Source organism: Canis lupus, chromosome 9, assembly GCF_048164855.1.
Source record: "Canis lupus baileyi chromosome 9, mCanLup2.hap1, whole genome shotgun sequence".
Classification (NCBI taxonomy): domain Eukaryota; kingdom Metazoa; phylum Chordata; class Mammalia; order Carnivora; family Canidae; genus Canis; species Canis lupus.
In genome coordinates this window covers 64,336,204-64,358,779 of record NC_132846.1, presented here as the reverse complement: position 1 = coordinate 64,358,779, position 22,576 = coordinate 64,336,204, and the positions used below count along the sequence as shown (strand labels likewise).

Genomic DNA, 22,576 nt, shown 5'->3' with positions numbered 1-22,576 from the left:
AAGAGCGGCTCAGTGGCCACAGGCTTGCGCTGGACCAAACTCCGGTGAACAGCCCCAAGTGGGGCCTGCCGCTCAGAGAGAAGTTCAGACACCCCAAACTGGACACTTTTGTGAGGGCCATTGGCTAAGCAGTTGTGTTTGCTCCCATTTCACTGGGGCCATTTTCCGAGAGACCAAGGAACCATAGATATGTTTAAATGCCATGTGCTCCTTTGTTGTCATGCCTCCCCCTTCAGCCTTGAAACTTGGCCCCGGCTTCCCTGCAGCTAATTTTGTCACATTAAACTCTTGTACACATCTGCGCCCTTGTACCCTCTCACAAAAATGGGTCATCGTGTTGGGCCAGGTTAAGCAGATGTGCTCCTCATGAACTCTCGCATAAATTGCCCCTCGGAGAGTGGAGGACTCCTTGTTTTGGCGGTGGCATTGCGCGATGTTTACATACTGGTAGAGTCCAGCAGAGAAGAGACTTAGAGGCCGGCATTGGCAGAATGGAGCCTTCGAGCAACCCCCAAGGTCTCAGAAGGTCGGAACCAAGAGGAGGGAGGCTCGATGAGCACGGGAGAGCTGACAGGTGCCTTGGTGAGAAGCCAGTGGGGGTGCCTCTGCCATGTAGGGAGTTAGGCATCCCCGGTAACTAACTAGCAGAGGCTCACCATCCAAGGATCTGCTCTTCCCAATGGGAGATGAGATCACCTTTGGAGTTTGAAACACAGTCCAAGGCCCTCTAAGAACACTAAAAGGTGGTGAGCAGCAGCTTCTTGGTCTCCTAGAAATTAAGATAAGGCTGTAAATCAGCCCACCTCCAGCCGCCATCACCCAGTGGTCATCACCCAGCCTGTTTGCATTGGAGCCCCAGGGGCACTCTCTGCCGGCCCAGGACACTTGAGGTGGAAGGGCTGCCTTGACCTCCAAAGGCAGTCTATGGAATGCCCTTCCCGGCAGGCCACAGGTAGCTGGTTGCGGAGAAACTGGGATTCTGGGTTTCTACTCCCCGGAGATGAGCCAGAGAAGTTACTAGGGACTTCACTGAGGTTGGTGATGCCCACCAACTCTTTCCTTCATGCCTTTAAATCCGCTTGGTCCCTGGGACAGGCACACAACCCTAGGCTCATGGGTTAGGGCGCTCTGCCCTCGGGAGGGGTGCTGGTGGTTCATCTAAACCAGCAGTGCTCACACTGGCTGTACAGCAGAAGTCTAACCTGGGAAAATGAAACAAAATAGCCATGCCCAGCTCCACCTGCAGAAATTCTGATTTAATTGGTCTTGGGAAAGGATCAAGCATGAGTATTTTTTAAGCTGCCTGGGAGATTCTCATGTGTGGTCAGGGTTGGGAACTGCTGGTCAAGCATAGCCCCATCCTTATTTACAGGTGAAGGACTAAAGACTGGTGTCGAAAAAAAACACCAGATTGGGAGTCAAGAGGCATGGATTCTGGGCCAGGTTTTAATATTCATTCATTCACCAAATATTTATTGGATGCCAGGCATTCTCTTAGTGAGAGAAAAAAAAAAAAAAAGGCGGGGCGCCTTCCTCCATAGAGCTTCTGATCCAATGGTGAAGACAGGTAGGAAAGAGATAATCACCCAAATGTCGATTTTTGCCCCACAGAGTACACACGGGTGCCAGGAGAGCCTATAAAGGGAGATCTGAGCTGCTCAGAGATGCTTCCCTGAGGAGCTTGTAGCCAGTAATAGAAGAAGTCAGAGAAGGGTGTGAGGAGAATGTTGTGGGATACTGGAGAAGCATATGCAAAGGAGGGGTGCTGTGGCCGGGGTCCAGGGCCTGGAAGGAGGGCGTTGAGGGCAGAACAGAAGCTGAGAGCATGGCCTCCTTGTGGCTCAGTCAGCTAAGTGTCTGCCTTTGGCTCAGGACATGATCTCAGGGTTCTGGGATCCAGTCCTGAATCAAGCTCCCCGCTCAGCAGGGAGCCTGCTTCTCCCTCTGCACCCAACTTGTGCGCGCTCTCTCTCAAATGAATGAATAAATAAATAAATAAATAAATAAATAAATAAATAAATAAATAAAATCTTAAAAAAAAAAAAAAAGAAGCTAAGAGCATGGGTGAGGTGGGGCTGGAAATGTTGCCAGGGGCCTCTCAAGCACGGCCTCATGGCCACGTGAGCTCCGGAGCTGTGGGCAAGCGCCCAGGGATTATTGGGAGGATGTGGACGGTGCGGTCGGGTGTGTTTCCCACAAGACCACTTGGGCCACCTTTGCTCACTTAGCCTGGCTGGGCAAGCTTCCTCCCTCAGGTTGGGGGTGCCTTGGCCCTGTGACCAGGAAGGCTTTCGGGAGCTGTGGGCGGAGAGGAGGGGAGTGCTTGGCCTTGCGCTGTAGCCATGAGGCCTGCAGGAATGGCTGATTCAGGTTACAGAGGAGTCAGAATAGGCATCCTGTCGCCACCTGGGCGTGGGAACCTTGGGCAGCCACTCCTCTTGCCCCGTCTCCCTCTTAAAAGCCAAGTCACTTGCCGCCGTCTCATAGCAGGTCCCTGGTAGAGCTGGGGATAAGACGTGGGTCTCTAAACCTGCTAGGCCAGCCTCGCACACCATTATTCCCCTTTGAGCCACCCCGACTCCTGCCTTCCTCCCTCAAGGGTCTGGGGGGCAGGACCCACAGTTGCAGCCTGGCTGGGTGTGTCGGGGTGGGTGGGCCTGTTTCTGCTCCAGTGGCCTCACTGTCATCTCTTGCGCACCTGCACCCATTTCTGCAGGTGACGCACGGTGAGCCGCAGAAGTCCTGCTCCAAGGTGGCCGACAGCTGTCCACACATCTGCCAGTGCCGACCCCCTCCCTTGCTGCCCCCGCCGCCGCCACCCCCACCGCCTCCCAGACTCCTCTCAGCCCCAGGTAAGGAAAGGCTCGCTCCGTCTCTGGGGTTTGCTTTGTCGCGGGGTTCTCTTTGTGTTTTCTGAGCCCGGGAAGGACCCGGGAGCAGAGCAGAGGACAGCCTCGCTTCCTTTGTATTTTTCCACTGGCCGAGCAGGAGGGAAGCCAAGGCCCAACTTTCCCTGCAGACTGCAAAACGCCTTTCCCACAGAATGTTCCTGCGAGATGGAGGAGGATGTTTCTCCATCGGTTAATCAGATAAAAGTCAATCTCCATTTGATGAGTGACTCGGCCTGGATGGTTCTGAAGGCCAGAGCTTGGAAGGGGAGGGGGAGCAGCCAGCGGACTGGTCTTAAAGACCCCACGCGTGCACATGCTTTCACTTCTCTATTTTAACTCACGCCTGAGGAAGGCGGTTGGTAATGACCTGACCCAACTTGGAGGCTCTGGGAGTGAACTCATGCAGATGCCTCACATCCATTTGCAGCGAGTTCTGCTCGAAACCTCCCTCTCACTGGTCTGCCTTGATTTCATCTATGAGCAATTTGATTGCCTGGTCATTCGAACAAAGGAGGGTTTCTTTGGCCAGAAATGGCCTCCTCCTGACTCCTGACTCGGAGGGGTTAAGTTGCCGCATGCTGACAATTGCGAGTGGAGAAGGTCTCTCTGAACAAGAGATCCTGTATCTTGGATGGGTCCCTCCGGGTTCGGCCTGTACGCTGCCTGTGGTAGTGCGTGGATCTATCTCATTAAACACCTCTCCTTTGAATTATTTTGGGCATATTTTAAATAACGCTGACAATGCTCATTCTCTGGTAGACTGTGTCTTCAGGCTCTCGGGGTCCAGACAGTGATGCAATGTTCTGGAGGATCTTTGCCATTCAGATGCATTTCTGCACTTTGTCTGTAGGGCCCTTACCTGTCTCCATTTGTCGCTGACACCTGTGGCCCTGTGCTTCTCTGAGTGTGGCCCTCAGTGTCACAGGAGCCATTTCTTTTAAAGTGTGGCTTAGGAATTGGCATGATAAGTTCAAAGATGATCCAAAGGCAAGTTAAAGTCAAGAAGCTTGGCCTACCCGGCCCTCTGCTCCTGGCCTCTGCAGGACCCTGTAGCCCGGGATGCTCACCTCCTCCTCTCTCCTGAGGGAATCCCCAGGCTGTGCCATGGGGCCCAGCCCCAGGCACCTGCCTCTGGAGATCACTCCCTTTCTTTAGAAATCTTCCCCTTCCCTCTGTTTGGGCTCTGGGCTTGTGCTGTCTGCAGGTGTGCTTGCATCTGATGGGCCCATATCCCCCCAGTGGGAGTCCCTTCTACAACCTGTGCTAACTGAGCTTCTGCACCACACGTGGAGAGGAAAGACCATTCTGGTCTTCTGGGATCTCTCTGTCTCGAAGGGAAGGCCTTAGTGTCCGCAACTGGCAAAAAAGTGGCCCGAGATAGCACAGGTGGTCTCGAGACCTTTGAGTACTTGGGCCACAGAAAACAGTACCATTCATCTGGCCCAGAAGGAATAAGTAGGATTATTCTAGGTTGATGAGAAGGGTATGAGAAAAGGACATCAGGCAGAAGGAACGGCATGGGCGGAGGCTCGGAGGTATGACTTTGTGAGACTCATCATGGGAGTCACAAGCCCCTCAGTGGGTTTGAAGGAGTGATCAAGGGGCGGACTGTGAGGGGCCTCGTGTGCCGAGCTATCACCTTTTCATCCTGTGAATCTGTTTGCCAAACGTGATTCACCCATATCCAAACACATCCTGTTCTTTGCCTTGGTTTTTCTTTAAATAGACTCACCTTTGTGTTTATACAAATTCATTTCCAAAGAAAACTTTATAGAACTACTGTCAGTGAAGAACGGGTATCATTTGCATAGTAGAAGGTGACCATAAAAACAAATGCAGCAAACACCAAACAATGTCTCAAAGCTCTAGCTTGTTGTAGAGGGTTCCAGGCTCAAGGCTTCCCCTCTTTTTGTTAAAAGGGATAGAAGCCAGTGGTAGACCGTTGTCAGAGCCCTCGTGGGACCACGTGGAGATTTTTCTCTATAAAGAAATCAGAAGGCTCGTGAGAGAACCCAAGGGGGCCCAAGTTTCTTGTTCTGTCTCAGTGTGTTAGCGTGCAGAGTCCATGTGCCATCTGCAATCAGCTCACTTGACTGCAGGGACAAGCACCCCATGCTTTAGGAATCTGCTACGGATAGCTGCAAGCCCGCAGAGGCGTTAAGCGGGGGAACTGGCATGATTCTGTATTGTCTTCTTCAGAAAGATCAACTTCCCTGACAATGTGGAGAATGGGCTTGGGCTGAGATGCCAGACTGGAGTTGAGCGGAGAACTCAGTGTCAGACCACCCACGAGGGCCTGGCGCCAGGCTGGGTGCTACGGAGAAGGGGAAGCGGGCAGGGAGTGCCTCTGGTGAGGGGACAGAAGCCTCCTGTTGGGCTTTGGGGCTGAGCGCTTCTGGGGCTTGACCCTATGGCAGGGCTTCTTCAGTTACACGGAGCAGAAACGCCTCTTGAAGTGGCTGAAGCCGTGCTAAAACCAGGGCGAGAGATGTTAGTTCCTTGGCTCATGTGTCAGGATTTCCCAGCAGCAGACCTCGTATGATGGTGATACTGGATTTCTGTCTCTGCCTCTCTCTCTTCTGGTTTCTCCTGGGTTGCCTCTTCTCTCAGGCTGGCGTGGTCCCTGGGGCTCCAGGCTCCAGGACTCCATCACCCTTACTGTCAGTAATCTTCCCACAAAGGGAGCTTCCCTTTCTGGATCTCTCAGCCAAAGTCCTGGGGCTGACTTTAACTGGACCAGCTTGGGTCACATGTCTGTCCTTGGATCAGTGGTGGTGGCGGCCTACGGGAGGGAAGAAGCTGATTGGTCAGGCCTGGGCCACATGACCCCCTTTGGCCTTGGCCCACATGGAGGGAGGTCAGAGGAGGAGAGGTGGCTCTCCAAGGGAAGAGCCGGATGGAGCAGCGATAGCTCAAGGATGAGGACGTGGACACTGGGCAGGGATAGGACAGAGGATGCCGCCCTCAGCTGTGACCTACCTGCAGACATGGGAGGCAGATTAAACCAGTGGCAGAGAAAAGATTTTGTATATTCTTTCCATCCTGCTTGAGCTCAGCCTCACCCCTGCACACGAGCAGTACCCAATAAATATCAGAAAGAGATAGAGCCACATCCACAACCTCAGAGTGTTCTACAGTCCCCAAAGAACTAGCCCCCCACCCCCCAGCGGGCACTGGGCTTTGGTGCAGTGAAACCCCCCTGTGGTCACTTCATTCAGAAGGTGTGCACAGAGCTCGGCAGGTGCCGCGCACTGTGCCAAGGGCTAGGAATCAGCACTGAGCAAGAGAGGGGGAGCCCTCATGAACTTCAGTTTGCAGAGGGAGTTTGCAAGAGTGTCCTTTCCTGCCATCTTTCCGGAGATGCTGTTTCTAGGTGCGTGTCAGCCTTTTGCCCATTTGTTCCATGGATGTGCTTTGCACCCCTTCTGCTCACAAGGGCCTCTCCTTTGCTGGCCAGTGTGTGCCCAGCGTCTGCCTCGGGCACGCTGGAGGCACACAGAGGTGCACAGGGACGTGTCCTCCCCAGCGGGGGCTGGAGGGGAGGACCTGGGAAGGCGTGAAAGAACTCTCCAGTAGATGCTGGACGGGCTGGAGCAGAGGGAGGCTGGCCGGCAGGTGGAAGAGAGGGAGCAGCTGAAGCAAAGCTCAGAGTTTGGAGCCCAAGGATCAAGCGGAAGTCTCCCTGCTGAAGGAGTGTCCGTCTGCCGGAGTGTGGGCTTCTTTAAATAGACTCACCTTTGCGTGTATACAAATTTATTTCCAAAGAAAACTATAGAACTACTGTCAGTGAAGAACCGGTATCATCTGCCTAGTAGACGGTGACCATAAAAACAAATGCAGCAAACACCAAACAATGCTTCAAAGTTCTAGCCTGTTGTGGAAGGTTCCAGGCTCAAGGCTTTCCCTCTTGGGTCTAGGATAGAGGAAGAAAAGAGGAGAGAAAGCTCTGTGCATCTTTATGCAGACCTGTATGGCCTCCCATAAAAGTGACCCTTAGAAATTGTTGGGTGTTCTCCACATGGCCAGGCGGGCAGGCCTCCCTCCGCCTCCAAACAGCACGCTGCTGCTCGAGGTACCCAACTTGTCATGTTTTGCCCAGTGCTGAGCGTCCTGCAGCCTCACCAGGACAGTGGGTCTCCTTTTGGCTGGGCCACTCTTCTTCTGGCAAAGGCGAGGGTGGTTTTGGGGTGTTGATTTATTTGGTTTTGGTGTGTTTGTTTTGTTTTGTTGTGTCATGAGACTTTCAGGGACACTGGCACCCCAGTTTCCAGCTGGAACTCATGGCTCACAGGGGCAGCTCCGCGATGTGTTCCTGGGGGGTGGGGGTGGGTCCGGGCCGTTCCTCCCAGCCCCCCTGGGAAGTGTAGCGAGACAGCCGTGCCTGAGTCCCATCTGCCACTGGGAGGGAGCTTGGAAGAGCATCTCCACTCTCTGCTCTTTGTTTCTCAAGCTCTGCCCACAACCCTTGGCACTTAAAATGAAGTGTCATCTGCACTTTGTAAACCTGTGCAAGCTGTGGGCCGTCGGGAGACACATGACCAGGGGTTCTCAAATGTGAGCGCGGTCACAATCCCGTGGAGGGCTTGTTTCAACACAGGTTGCTGGACCCGATCCCCTGAATTCTTGCTTCAGTAGGTCTGGGTGGAGCCTGACGATTTGCATTTCTCACACATTCTCAGCTGCAGCTGCTGGCGAGGGGTACACACTTTGAGAACCAGTGTCCTAGCGAATGACAATCAGGTCAGGGGACTCTAGAGGCAGACCCGGCCCTTCCACTCCTAGCTCTGTGACGCTGGGCACATCACATTCCCTTTTAGGGCCTCAGTTCTCTCATCTGTATAGTGGGGCTGGTGGTACCCACTGGAGAAGGGATTGCTGGGAAGACTGGAGATGACACAGGCTGCATGTGGCAGAAACGACATGTTTGCAAAACCCTGTGGCTCCCCAGTGCCTCCCAGCTGGGCTCTCCTGCCCTCCTGAGCTGGTGGCAAATCTTGCTCACTAGCTAAGTGATTTGGTCAAGGTATCCTTAACTGCTTGGGAACCTCAATTTCTGCATCTGTAAAAATGGGGCTAATGATAACACCGGCTGCATGTATGAGGGATCCGGGGGGATTCAGTGCCACAAAGTTAACACAGTGCAGAACCCAGAGCCCAAGCCACATGCAATAAATGGCCCCTAATAAATAATATTCACAATCCACAGTAACAGTAGTGATAATAAAAGGTCCCTGGCCTCTAGTTTGGGAGTGACTTAAACACGGTGCTGGCCCCTGTCTGCTGACAAAGGAGCATCAGGTTAGAAACTTGAGGATCAAGTTGGCTCTTTAAGGATTTGTAGGCTCTCCTAGGTTTTTAGCAGAAACAGGAGGTTTGCAGAGAGTACCCCACCACCACCCCGGGACCCTTCTGGGGCCTCCCTCGCCAGGCTTACAGTCAAATCGGGGCCCCCAGGCCCAGGTATTTCTGGCAGGTGTGGGCAGGGGTGAATCCTGGCAAAGGCAAAGCAAAGGCACCCTCAAGGGCCCCAGGAGAAAGCCCACGACAGCCTGCAGCGCTCAGGACCTGGGCTCACTTGGTAAATGTCAGAGATGCCCACTCGTCCCTGCGTGTGACTCAGACACGGCTCCTTCTCCGTGGAAGGAGACATGTACCAGCCCTCCGGGAAAAGCATGCACACCCCTCCATGAGACCTGCTTCTGAGGCTGATTGGTCCCAAAATAGCTGTAGCAGAACAGAGGCGTGAGCCTGCATTTCCATAGTGCCTGTCTTTACAGAGTCAAGTCACTGATCGAGATTTTATTTTTGCATTTGTTTTATTCTTAGAAAAGCCAGGAAAGGGGTTAAGTGATTTCCCAAAGGTCACACAGCAGTGGTAGAGCTGGGATGGGGTCACCTGGCTCCCCATCCCATGTGCCAAGGGCCAGGTTTTAACACAGAAACAAATGGGGCTGTGGAAGTTCTAGAATGCTTTTTTTTTTTTTTTTCACTCACCCAGAACGCTGGAAGGAAAATGCTATTAGTTCCCAGTACTGAGGTGGAAGTTTTGCTTTCCTCAGCTCATTTAATCCTTAAACACGCCTCTGTAGTAAGTGGTATGATCTGCAATTTCTATGGGGAGCCTGGGGCTCAGAAAGGGTGAGTTACTTGGCCCAGGCTACCCAGCTGGTAAGAAGGGGTGGTCATTCCTGCTTCCTGCTGCATCCTTTGCCTGCCTCTGCCCCTCCACTGCGGACAGACAGCGTCAGGGCTCTCCCCTCCTTTCCTTGAATGGCCTGTGCTCCTTCCCATCTCAGAGCCTTCACACTTATGAGCCCTCCTGGGTGCCAGGCTCCCCCTCAAAATAGTTGACTTTAACTCACGCTTCGAATATCCTCCAGGAAAACCCTCCCTGACTCCCACGGAGGTCACACCATTCCTAGTTCTATCTACGGGTAAGGAATGAATCACTGCAAAAGTTAGTGGTTAGTAACGCATGGGTGCACTCGTGGGTGTGGGCTTGACAGGTTCCACCAAGAGGCTCTTCCTTGCAGTCTTTCCTGCCTTTGCAATCAGTTGGCTGGGCCTGGATCCACCTTGAAGGCTTCCCTGCTCGCCTCTGATGGTTGGTGCTGGCTGTTGGTTGGGTCCCCAGCCGACTGTGTCCACCAAGCACACGAGATGACTCCCTGTGGCTTGGGCTTCCCCGCAGCGTAAGCATGGTGGCTGCGTGCCAAGCCCAAGAAGCAGGTGGAACATAGCTGAGGGCATCATGTAACACCGCTTCTACTGCATTTGTTCCTTGGAATCGAGTGACCAAAGCTGCTCACATTTAGGGAGTGGGGCCCAGCTCCCACCTCTTGATAGAGGAGTGTCAGAGAATTTGCCTACATTTGAAAAGCACACCACCCTCGATCTTCACGCACACACTCTTTGCACTATCTTTACTATCTTTTTCCCTTATAGCAATCATCCAACCCTTTAAATATCAAATCTGATCATTAGCAATTCATTAATTAACTGATCGATTAATGCCTGGATCCTTTGCTAGATAGAGCAAAGTTCCTTATTCCGTGCCTGGCATATCACAGGTCCTCAGTAGCTTCTAATCCGTGTCTTTTGCAAATAATTTTGACTATCTGCTATGGACAGGCCCTGTGCTAGGTTCTGGGATGCAGCGGTGAACTTGACAGAAGGACCCCTGCAATCATGGAGTTTACATTTTACCACGTGTGTGCTCCGGCGGGGCAGGGGGCGCTGGGAGAGAAAATAAATCAAAAACATCAAAGATAGAAACGCGTTACTACAGAGGTCGTTAGAATCCTGTGATCTCGGTGATCACTTAGATTGCATGGTCTGAGGACAGGAGGTGATATTTCAGTGAAAGCTGATAGAAGTGAAGTAGTCAGGGCAGGAGAACCCAGGCGAGGAAGATTCTCAGGTAAGGGAACAGCGAATGCATGCAGGGCGGCGCTTGGGGTGTGTGAAGAGCCAGGGTGGCTTCTGGCTGCTGGGTAAAGGAAGGCAGGAGGAGGCGAGGCCCAGAGGGAGGCAGCACCCAGACCATGCAGAATCCCTGAGGCTAGGGAGGGGGGTTGGTTTGATCTCAAGTGCACCTAGAAGCCTCTGGACAGTTTGGAGCAGAGGTGTGGTGTGGCCTCATTTACACATTACAGAGACCAGTTCCCCAGTCAAGAGGCTGTCACTTCAGTCCAGGCCACAGATGGTGGTGGGGGAGCCAGTGGTGTGGCCTGGTTGGGGACAAGGGAGAGGTGACGGTGTCAGACCCCTGTCCGATTTAAGATGGTTTTGGAGGCAGGGTGATGGGACTCAGTGGTGGCTGTGGTTGTAGGGGAGGGTCGGGAGGCAGGGATGCCACTGGGTTTTGGGGGATAAAGGAGCAGAGAATCCATGAGATGTCACCCACACTGCTCTTCTCCTTGGTCCTCAGGATGCTGGTGATCTCACCAGTGGGGTGGTCAGGCCGACTCGGATGGTGCCGTGAAGGGGTCTGCAGACGCTCTGATGTCCGGCAGTTTGAGCAGCTGCTATTTTAAGGACACAACCTCTGGGGCTTTAGAAATCCAAAGTTTAGCAACACTTCATTGCATCACCGAAGCCAACTAGATTTTCTTCCAGATTGTGAGGAGTTTGGGACCAGCAGAGGAGGAGACCCTTACAGGCCTCTAAAGCTGAGGATGAGTGCAGGGGGTAAGGCCGACCCCGGGACCGGCCTTCTCTGTAGGGCATCGGGCTCCTTAGGGAAGTGCGTGACTGCCATGGCACTGTCCTGGCCAAGGTGAGACCCGAGGAGGGACTCTAGGCATCAAACAGGAGCCGTGTCGCTTTGCCCGTTCCCGGCTTCAGGGGCTGCATTGGTGTAGCTGGTCTTCACTGTCACTATGGTTTGGACCTTGGGGTAGTAGACGTTCATCATTTGTAGGACAGTTTCCATCCTGTCATCTTTGAGCTCCTTGCAGGAGAACCTGAGGTCTGGGCCCGGCTCTGGCCCTTGGCAGCTGTGCACCGGTCACAGCACCTGTCTGAACTTCCGATTGCTCGTCTGCCAAAGGCGAAGGATGATGCTGTCCTCTGAAGGGGGGGTGGGTGTGGGAGTAGAAAGAGTACGTGAGGGCTTGCCTAGCATGTGGTACACTCCCCACTCTCAGTACCCAGGGTCTCTCATCCACGTAATCCTGGCTCGAGCAAATCTCTCATCCAAATTGGCCTCAGCTCCCCCATCCACAAAATGGGCTGGCTCTGCCTCGCCTTGTACTCCATACCAAGCACAGTGCGTGCGTGAGCATAACTTTTGTCTCTGGACTTGAATGCTCTAGCAGTTGTTGGCTCTTTCTTTTAAGTGATTTTATTTATTTTTTTAAGTACTGAATTTTCTTTTCCCAATTGAATAAATGGAATTGTTAGTCTGCCATTTATTTGCTTGTATCCGGCAAATAAAAGATTACACATTTATGTAGACTCTAATTTGCTCAACCAACCTTTATTTGTTGATTTACTGAGCAAACATGTGCCAAGAGGTTGTGCCTTGGCAGGTTCCGGGGCTGCAGAGATGAATTGTACACAGCCCCGGGCCTCTACGTGGATGCCTGAGCTCTGGCTGCTGGGAAGTGTTGGCATCACCTGGGACTTTTAAAGATGACCCATACTCAGGCCTACCCTGCAGGAAGATGATTCTTGCCGAATCAAGGTTGAGACCCTCGGCTGTCACTGGAGGCGCGAGGCAGGAAGGGGTCTGTGCTGCAAGAAGATGAACAGCTGTGTGCACTTGAGGCCGAAAGGCCAGTGAGACTTGCACGCCAGTGAGTGACATCCCGGTGCCACCACGAGCACAGGGAAGTACCCAGAGTCAGGACCCTGACCCTCCAAGAATCCAGAATCTGGGGAGGCGTCTGGACTCAGCCCAGAGTTGGAGACGGGGAAACATGCATGTTGGCCGGAGCACACACCCAGCCCTGACGTCTACTTCCTGGGTGCTCTAAATCCATATAGTATAAAGTTCACCTTTTTGAAGTATACAGTTCAGTGCTGGTTCTAATACCTTCACAATGTCACACAACTGTCACTCCCTGACCTAATCGCAGAGCATTTTCATCATCCCAAAAGGAAACCCCATACGTCCTAAGACATCCCCTCTCGTGGTCCCTATTTGGGACATTTCACATAAACCTGGGTGTTCTTAGGCAGTGCGAGCCTCAGTTTCCACCTAGCGGGGATGAAGCCTCTTCCCTCAGTGTGGCTGTGTGGAGGAATCCGGACATCGCGTGCAGGCTCAGCCTGCCGCCCAGGGCAGGTGCTCGGAGAAGGTGGCTCCCATGGCGGAAAGGGACGGTGCATGGTGGGGAACATGATCCTGGCTGAAAGGCCCCTGCCTGTTGCATTGGGATCAAGAGCTGGTTCTGGCACCCCATAACTCTGGACCTCATTTCCCTCCTGGAGCTGTAGAGTGGGTCAGACAGGCTTGTGCTTAGAACAGTGCCCGCCCAGGGTGATCAGCCTGTCAATGTTAGCAATTTCACATTATTGCCGAATTCATATAGGATGCCCTGCTTGTGCCTGGGACGAAGCAGCTGGTCTGTCCTATTAAGTTTCTGATCTGATCCCTAAGGACTAGGACTACTGATTGATCTTTGTCCCCAGAGACAGCTCGGAGACACGCAGAAGGTGCATGCTGAGTGTTTGAATAAATGCATGACTTACAGGGAAGACAGGCTATAAGCTCTCCATGAGCAAGGGGGCAAGGAAGGTCTAATAGTTTTGAGCCTGCCATTTCCCAGGGGGCATCTGGGCCCATGACTGTTTGGGCTCCAGAAATGGATACTGAGATAAGACTTCAGGTACAGGTGGCTATTTGGGAGTTGACCTCAGAAAACACCAACAAGAAGTGGGTGTGGGAGACAGGGCAAGGCATGACGTCAAGCCAGTAATGCCTGTGGGGAGCTCTGGGAAATGGTGGAGGACAGCACCCGAGAGTCACCCGACCTGCGGGCCGAAGGGGCTGGGGTCACAGTGCTGGTCCCAGGGGGAGTGGGGCATCCACTTCCCCAGCAGTTGGCAGCCGAGCCAGTGAGCCCTGACAGGACACCAGCTACAGGCCACGGGCGCTGTCCCCTTATTCCACTGGGATTGCCGTGGGTGACCTCACACTCCTGGTCAGACCCAGATGGATCGACACCTTCCGAGAGTCCCCACCCCTCTTTCCCACTCAAGGAAGCACATCAGCTCTCGTGCGAGTGTTCTCCTATCATTGGGATTCCTGGTTTATATATTTAAAGAGCCGTAAACCATTCACAGACATTTACTCATTCAAAAATATGTGTAGATCTCTCCATTGGGGTCAGAGGCCAAGGACTTCACAGTGGGTAGGGCGGGGACAACCCACAGGGAAGGCTCACGGGGGAAGGTCGGGGTTCTGGTTTTTCTCATGTGGAGTTTGGGATGCATGTGGACAGCTGGGAGAGGCAGGACACAGGAACAGCGGACTAAACAGCACCAGGAGTCCCCAGTCAGCTGAGTGGAGAGTGTCTGACCCAGGGCAGGTGCCCTGCAGGAGGCGATGGGGAGCTGAGGGGGAAAGATTCTCTGGGTGAGGGCTGGGAGTGCAAGTGGGGAGGGGGCATGCTCCTGGCAGGAAGTACGGCAGGGGCTAAGGGCTGGAGGCCACAGAGCGTCTGTCCTTCCCAGGACTGCAAGTGCACGAGCAGCACGAGAGCTGAGCCAGAGGAGCACGGGCGAGGCACAGCATGCACGAGTCCTGGACTTGAACCCCAGGCAGGGCAGAGCGTTGGAGGGTCTGCGTGGAGAGCTACCAGCTACGTTGTGGTCAGACAGCCCTGGTTAGGGGCTACGTGGCAGGAGGCAGAAGGCAGACAGCAGGAGAGGGTGGTGGACCAGGGGAGAGAATGGTGGTCTGGGCCAGGTGGCAGGTGTGAGCAAGGGGGTCGTGGGCTAGAGAACCTTCTGGACTCAGTGGCCAACCCCTGTCAGGGGAGAGCACCAAGGAGGACTCCCAGACAACAGTGTCTGATCCGATGCTCTTGTGGAAACAGGACACACAGGGAGAGTGCTCCAAGCGCTCAGAAGTTCAAGGTTTTGTCACATGGTGTTGGACGTGACATGCGATGAGGGGGCGGTCAGCTGGTGGGTCTGGAGTTGAGGGCAGAGGCCTGAGCTGGATGTAAGCCGGGGGTGGGGTGGGTAGTCGGCAGTGATAGCGATGATGCCAAAGCCACCAGAGGGTGGGGAAGACAAGCCCGAGGTTCCAGAGGAAGAGGATCCTGAGAAAGAGGGAAAGAGGACAACCAGAGACCTGACCTGGGAGGAGGGAGGCAGCTGAGGGCTGGCCAGAGTTCACAGGGTTAGTAACCAGGCACTGGTGTCCACCCTCCTGATCCACTCACCTGTGCCTCCAGAGTGGAGAGTGAAGGGGAGGTACTTAGAGCTGGGACGGGTGGGTGGCTCCCGCTTAGGGACTGTGGGAAGGCAGGTGGGGATATACACTGGTATCCTCGAGGGGGGCCCCAGGAAGGAGGCAGAGCTCACTGTGGGCCTGGAAGGCGGGGAGAGGTACAGCTGGCCTCCCAGGGTGGGGAAGCCCTGAGGAACGAAGGGGAGCTGGCTGCACGTGGCTGGGAGCAACCAAGGGCCCCCGGGAAGCGTGCATTGCACAGGCGTGTGTGCGGCTGGCGGGTCAGAGGCAGAGTTCCTAGGACGCTGAGTGCAGCTGGGAGAGCCATGGCAGGGCAGGCAGCCCTTGGTTCATTCAGACATCTCTGGAGCATCCCTCCGTTCTAGGAGTTTGGGATACACCATGGAACAAAGGGATGCAGAGCGGACATCTCGGCAGGGGGGACATCAGAGGGAAGTGAGCAGGATGCTCCTGGGAGCTGCATCGTGTGCTAGGAACAGCAGGTGCTGGGGGTGTGGGGAGTGAAGTGGAGCAAGTGGGGTGGGCCGGGCGGCAGCCTGAAGGCAGCGCGGCCTTGGAGCAAAGGCTCGTGGTCGGTGAGGGAGCAAAGCTGGCTGGCACCTGGGAGACTGTTCCGGGTGGAGAGCAGAGCTGGGCTGGGGTCAGGGACAGGCCGGGGGAGGTTGAGGAGCAGCCAGGGGCCCGTGTGGCCAAGCAGGGTATAGAGGAGGGGGCATCAGGGGACTTGTTCCTGATGGGATCGCTCTGGCTGTCGTGTAGACCAGCCCCTGGGGATCGGTGCAGAAGCAGGGAGACCGGTTGGGAGCCGATTGTGGCGAGCCAGGTGAGAGGCGATGGCCCCTGGAGCAGATGGCACCAACTGGGTGGTGAAACCGGCCAGACTCCAGGTGGGAGCCCAGGGCACGTCTGAATAAGCCAGGTTCCGAAGGGCAGTGTTGTGGGGTGCCAGGACGAGGAGCGGAGAGGGATGGTGGGACCCTGTGGTGGTTCCAAAGCCAGCAGCAATGGTGGCGTCTTCCCTGGAGCGGCCCCAGGGATGGTGGGGCTGGGGTTGTCCCGGAGCTAGGACAGAGCCATTTGGTTCATGTCCCAGACCCTCTGTGACAACTCTGATTCCCACAGGGTTCTGATGAGGTGGCCTCGCAAGTGGCCTGGTGTTGGTCTAATTAAAAGGAGAAATGAGCTCTGCATCTGATGGGTTGGGGAGGGAAATCCGCCACCTGGTCCTTCCAGGTGGGAAGCCCAGAGTCCTTCATCGCTGTCCTGAGTGCTGGGATCTGGCTGTGCAGCCTGGATCTGCTCCACATCTGCCCCCCGGCCCCCCAGTACTGGTGTTCCCAAAGCTGGCCTAGGGCAGAGGCCCATCGTGGAGGGACCGTCACGGGAGGTTTTTTTCTGTGGCTACTGGAAGAGAGTCAAAGTCTGTAAGACACATAGGGAAGGTTTCTCTAAAGTAAGTCAATGCTGAAAAATGAACATAACAATAAAGAGGCTACATATGCTCAGAAGCAAGCAGCCATTCTTGGTTTCGGCTAAAAAAAAAAAAATCACAACACAGGGGCACCTGGGTGGCTCAGTCGGTTCAGCGTTCAACTCTTGATCTCAGCTCAGGTCTTGATCTCAGGGTCGTGAGTTCAAGCCTGCATCAGGCTTCACGCTGGGTGTGGAGCCTACTAAAAAAAAAAACAGAAAAAAGAAAAAGTTCACAACACAAAACTCTTCTAACTTTGTTAGTTAAGAAGCAAATGAAGCTAAAATCAGGATGCCCAGAGGGAGGCCGTTGCAGGTGTTCAAGAGGATCAGTCTCTCACTCATGCACTCTTCATTCAGCAAACACCTACTGAACATTTCTTCTGGGCCAGATGCTGTGGCAGGAGCTGGGATGTGAGCTGTACCAGTGGTTCTAGGCAGAAGTGGGGCCACAGGAGGGCTCCGCCTTGGACGGAGTGACCTTTCAGGCTGCCTGATACTTGAAGGAGGAGCCTTGTGCAGACGGGGGACAGCATTCCGTGGAGAAGGTACAGCATGTACAAAGGCCCTGTGGTGGGACAGCTATGCTGGGCACAGCAATCCAGAAGCAGCATGAGGAGGGTAGTACCAAAATCATGCAGGGCCTTATAAATCATATCTGTACTGTGGAAAGTTGATATGATATATATCCCTAAAGCCATGGGAAACCATTGAAACAGCTTGAGTCATGGATTTTTTTTTTTTTTTTTTAGACAGTCATTGGGGCAGCCCCGGTGGCGCAGCAGTTTAGCGCCGCCTGCAGCCGGGGATGGGATCCTGGAGACCTGGGAACGAGTCCCACGTTGGGCTCCCTGCATGGAGCCTGCTTCTCCCTCTGCCTGTGTCTCTCCCCCCCACCCCCCGTGTCTCTATGAATAAATAAATAAAATCTTTAAAAAAAAATAAGACAGTCATTGCTGGCCAAGAGGAGGATGGGTTGGAGGAGCAAGAGGATTGTGGGGAAGACTAGTTAGGAAGCTACAGCAGTTGTCCAGGTGATAGAAGATAGGGGCCTGGGCTGGGACAGTGGGGAGCCAGCAGGGATGGAGGAGGATAGAGAAGGAAAGGAAGGAGTCGAAGGGAGGAGGTCCGAAGATGATGAGTTGATGCCAACCAATGTCTGCCAAGAGCTTTGTGGCCCTGGGATCATCTGCTGAGCAAGGACGCTGATTTACCCAGCTAGCGTGGACTGAGCACCTCCTCCGTCCTGGGCTCTGTCTGGCTCGTGTAACCCAGAGATGAGTAAGAACTCCTCCAGGCCCTGGCTGAGCTCACCAGTCAGGGGAGGGGGAATGAGACGTTCTCATCCAGCACAGAGTGCATCGGAGGCAAAGTGCTGCAAGAGCATAGAGACAGCGAGCCCTGAGCCATCAGGGATGACTGCTTGGAGGAGGTGGCATTGAACTGTCTCAGAGAGCAGTTGGGATTTCAAAGAGCAGATGCAGGGAAGGATATAAAGGTGGATGAAAGAGGTGCTCCAGGGGAAAGGAATGGCCTGAGCAAAGGTGGGGCATCGGGAAGGTCCAAGGCCTTTTGGGAAACTGTTATTATCCCTTTTAGGAGTATAGGGTACCAGGGAGGGTAATGGGAGTGGAGGGGTCTCTGGGTGGGTGGCCCAAGGAGTTTGGATAGAATAGCTGAAGGTGAGCAGCTGAGTTAAGCAACCTAGGTGGGGCTTGAAGACTATTAACCTCACAGAGATGGGAAGGAGGCTGGTTCCACTGCACATTTGTGTGTCTCTTTGGGTCCTGGCTGTGGCAACCATCTCTTTCTAAGATGGCGCCAGGACATTGGCCTTGTTTTCTTTCCCTTCACAGATCAATTTATGGGGACTCATATAGGTTGCCTCTCTGTCCCATTTCTCTCTCTAAATATGGTTAGGTTGCAAATGGGGATGGGGTCTGTCCTCCAGCATGGGCCTTCCTGCAGTCTATCAAGACTGGCTGTGACCTGGCAGTGGCATCTCTGCTGCCCTTTGCCCTTCAGCCTCTGGAGAAGGAATTCAGTAGAAGCTCAAGGTGTCTTGGACCAGCCTGTGTGGGAAGCTGCCAGTGTGTTCATGCTGGGGCCTCCGCCCACCTCAGGGCAGGGTGATGACACCAAGCCCTTCTTGGTTGCTGTTCTTCCGGAAGGGTTCCCCTCCCTGGCGTGTGGACGTTGAGATTATGAATGGGGCTGCAGTTGGCGTGTTGGGCTGCTGGGGGTCAGAGCGGCTGCTTCCCTTCTTACTCCATCCACTTCCACCAGCAGAATGACTGAGTTTAGGAGGTTCTAAACTCTGTGCTGGAAATGCAAAGCTACCTTGAATACACTGAGAGTGTTTTAACTCCTCCCCTTCCTCCCCTCTGATGCCTTCCGTCGTACTTCAGGTTCGCACTTTGCCAAAGTCAGATGAATCTCCTGCATCCAACACACATGCACACCACACACGCTGGCAGGGAAACAAAAGGAAGGGATGAGGGGGATGAGGGGGGTGCTGCACTCAAGAAGACTTCAGGTCGCAGAGCTGTCATCATGGTGGGTTTGTTGCACTGTTCGAGATGGCGTCAGTCTGGTCCACACACTCTTTCCCTCTCTCACCTTGAGCTGACTTTTATCCTACCTGTGTCCCTAGAGTACATTTGGAAATGTGGGGGTATTCATTTTTTGTTGCTGTAGTGACTGGGGAGGTGAGTGCTACCTACACTTTGTGGGCAAGGGCCAGGATGATGAATGTCCCGCAAGGGACCATTTTACACAGTGAAGTCCCTCCCCTTTGTACAGATTGCAATCCTGCTGAGAATCTGCTTAGCCATTAAGCCTTGTTTCGAACCAGCCAGCTTGCAAACCCTAACCTGATATCTGGAGGAGAACAGATTCTTTCCATTTTTGGAAAACTCAGGGACCCACTTGGCTACTGTGGAAGACAGTTACTGTTTCTCTGGATGATTCTGTTTGACTCTCGTATGATGTCGTTGGACTAGTCCACATTAATTTTTATTTTTTATTTTTTTTAAAGATTTTATTTGTTTATTCATGAGAGACACACAGAGAGAGAGAGAGGCAGAGACACAGGCAGAGGGAGAAGCCAGCTCCATGCAGGGAGCCTGACATGGGACTCGATCCCGGGTCTCCAGGATCATGCCCTGGGCTGAAGGCGGCACTAAACCGCTGCGCCACCAGGGCTGCCCCCCACATTAATTTTTAAAGCATTTATGAAACACCTTGCCAACAACCAAGAAGCAAAATATCTAAGACCTGGGCCAGTCCTCAGAGGGCTTGTGCTTTGCCTCGCTGAATGGCGAGTCATCTTTGAGGACCCACTAACTTGCAGGCCCCTGGGAGTCAGAAAATGGGTCCACTCCATCCCTGCATCCACCCCATTGGAGCCTACCGCATGGTGTCTTGCTCACAGAATACTCAATAAATTTGGGTGTGTTAAACTGACCCAAGGGCTCCAGTCATAGCTGTTGACATTCTGGTTGGCTGAAGGACAGGGCTTTTGGTGTCTGTCACCAGGGCTCTTGTTCTACTCAATGCTTTTGAATGTTGATACATAAATTCAACTTTCACACGTAGTCTTATGAGATCAGGTACTTTGTTGGGCTACATCTCTACAGACTTCATGTTTTTCTTGATTTTCCTTAGTCATCCTGTCTTAGATTGGGTGCCCTGGAAGCAGAGCCTGAGGCAGGGGTTCAGGCGTGTGTTATCACAGAAGGACTGCTTTCAGGAGGAAGTGGCAGGGAAGTGAGGGGAGCAGCCAGCAAAGGGGAAGGAGCCCAGTAAGGGTATGACTTCCGTTGGAAGCTACCTTCAGGAGAACCCATAGGGAGTGCTGGATTGTGAACAGCTCCAATGAGGAAGCCTTGAGGTGCGGGGCAGCTGTTGATGCCTCCATATCAGTGAATCCTTGACCACTGACTGCACCAGGGGCCTGCAGGGTTGGGGGGCCAACAAGCAACTACTGCACACCCCTCTTAGATGTGAGGAGAGCCTCCATCCAGCTCGATCCTGTACCAGGTGCTCTAAATTTCTTGGCTCTGCTGCGGCACCATCCATCACTATAAAGACCTACCAAATTTCATCTTCCTCCTTTTGAGATGTCAACTTCTCCCCCATCTCGTTCCTTTTATTCCCTCCTTGCCCCATTGCCGCTGAACTCATCATGCTCCCCCCAAGCCAGAGCCCAACGCCCCTGAAGTGCCCTGGAGAGCCAGAAAGGCACCCTGTGGAGGGGGAGGTTGGGTCGGGCTGGGCCGTGGCTGGTTTTGGTTTGCAGAGCCCAGCTGCTCCCTGCCCCTGCCCCCACCACCTCCGGGCTGGAACCCTGCATTCCGGCAGAAATACACAAAGGATTTCAGTCTCATCTCTGAGAACATTCTGGGCCTTATAACCAGCAAAGCAGTTTATCTCCTTACTCAACCCTAAGATGCTTTCTGCCGGGCCACTTAAAGCCTTGTGGGATTAGCTGGCTCTGACGTGTGCACCCAGCCGGCTCCTCTTTCCGGGACACCCAGCAGGAGTGAGAGCCCAGGCGCTGGCGGCTGATGTTTATCAAGTGCTGGGGCCTCCGAGGTATAGCCACTAAGTAAGACAACTAATTCCTTTTCTTGCTTGCTTTTTTTTTTTTTTTTTTTTTTTTTTGCCTCTCTCTCTCTCTGTCTCTCTCTCTAACACACATCCCACAACTTATCCATCCTCCCTTTGGAAGTTATCCCACTGAGTGCTGGCCCCTAGCAGTTGTGTCACTGCCTGGAAAGTTTCTAGATTCTTCCCTACAAGGGTTTGAACCGGCCAAAATGGGGAGTGAAGTTTAGCAAAGACTGTGGTGAAAAGATGGGATTCTATTCTACATTTGGTAAGAAACTGGTGAAGGGGATCGAGCAGGAATATAATATGATCTGACTTACATTGTACAGAGAACCTTCTGGCAGTGATGGTGCCAATGGTGCTGAGTGTGGGTTGGGGGCAGGGAGAGCACAGCCAGGATGCTCTTGCCAGGGGTGGGAGTGAAGGTGGTGGACAAAGGGACAGGGCCAGGACCAAATCTGAAGGCCTAACGGACGGGACACGTTTGCTTGGACAGAGGGGTCCATGTGAGAGGTTGTCTGGAAGGACCCCTCATCTCTGAGTCAAGCCACGGGGTAAATGGGTGACTGGGAGGGAAAAGCAAGGAGTTCCGTTCGGGGCAGCCTGCGGACCATCCAGGTGGAGACACTGAGTCATAGTTGAATCTACAAATCAGCAGCTCGGGGGAGGTGCTAGAGCTGACACTCTAAATATGGGAGCTGTTGGCATCTGGCTGGTCTTTGAAGCCAGGGGACTGAAGAGATCTTCTGGAGAAAGAGTATAGACAGAGGTGGGGGCCCGGGGACTGCAGCTGCAGGACCTTTGCCCCCACCACCTTCCGGGAAGAAGCTAAGGTAGGCCAGGTCAAGGCCAACCACAATCTCAGGACCTAAGAACACTGCATGCGCTCTTCTTCCCATTTTTCTAGATGACAGCTTCCTTTTCCTCCTTTATTCCCCAAGAGATAGATTAAAGCTGATCCCTTACCCGGGTCACTGCCCCCAGCCCGCCCGAGACGTAGGGGAACGGCAACCAGAGTGGATACCGCACCAGTGGGCCGGGACCGCAACCAGGGTTTGAAAAGAAAAGAAAGAAACAATATTTAACCATCAAAGATACTCCACATTTTGAAAATCCTGACTTCTGTATTCTCTTTTAAAAAATCAGCATCTTGAAATGCTGTTGAAGGGGAAGGCTGAGCCAACTCAGAGGGGAGTTCCTCAAGGTGACAGGGAGAGTCTGGGGCAGTGTCGGGTCAGGGAGGGGAGGAGCGAGGAGGGTGGCCTTTGGAGGCAGGGGAGGGGGACAGGGTGCCTGGAGACGGTTTCTGTTCTCTGGTTTGCTTGGTGGTCCTGTCCTTGCGTTGCCCCCAGGATACCTTCAGCAAATGCCTGGTTCTCATCACTGCAGATTGGCTGTGGGGCAGGGGGGCGGGCGGGTAGGAGGGATGCTGAGTTGGCCCAAGGATACATTTGGTTCCAGGACCCCATCACCTCTGGTTTACCTCACCTCCATTCAACAGAAGTACTAGAAAAGCCCCATGCCCACCAGAAACTTGGAGCTAGGTGTGTTTGAGAAATCGGAATGCTTCAGATTCTAGAAAAGCAGTGTCACATACATCTACGGATTAACACTGCCAGCAGCCCAGCACCCAGTGATGTTTCTGCAGCGACATGTGTGGGGGTCACATTGAGACCAT

At 53.6% G+C, this 22,576-nt stretch overlaps 1 protein-coding gene across 3 annotated transcripts in view; it reads left to right on the top strand.

The window, feature by feature from the left end:
• PRIMA1 (proline rich membrane anchor 1) overlaps positions 1-22,576 on the top strand; it is a 60,056-nt gene that overhangs the window by 5,608 nt on the left and 31,872 nt on the right. For all 3 annotated transcript variants that reach the window (XR_012037140.1, XM_072839756.1, XM_072839755.1), the window contains exon 3: positions 2,717-2,852. Coding sequence is in view for 2 of the 3 variants with exons in the window: in XM_072839756.1 (XP_072695857.1) it covers positions 2,717-2,852 (136 nt within the window). In the remaining variant the exon portion in view is untranslated. The remainder of the gene's footprint in view (positions 1-2,716; positions 2,853-22,576) is intronic.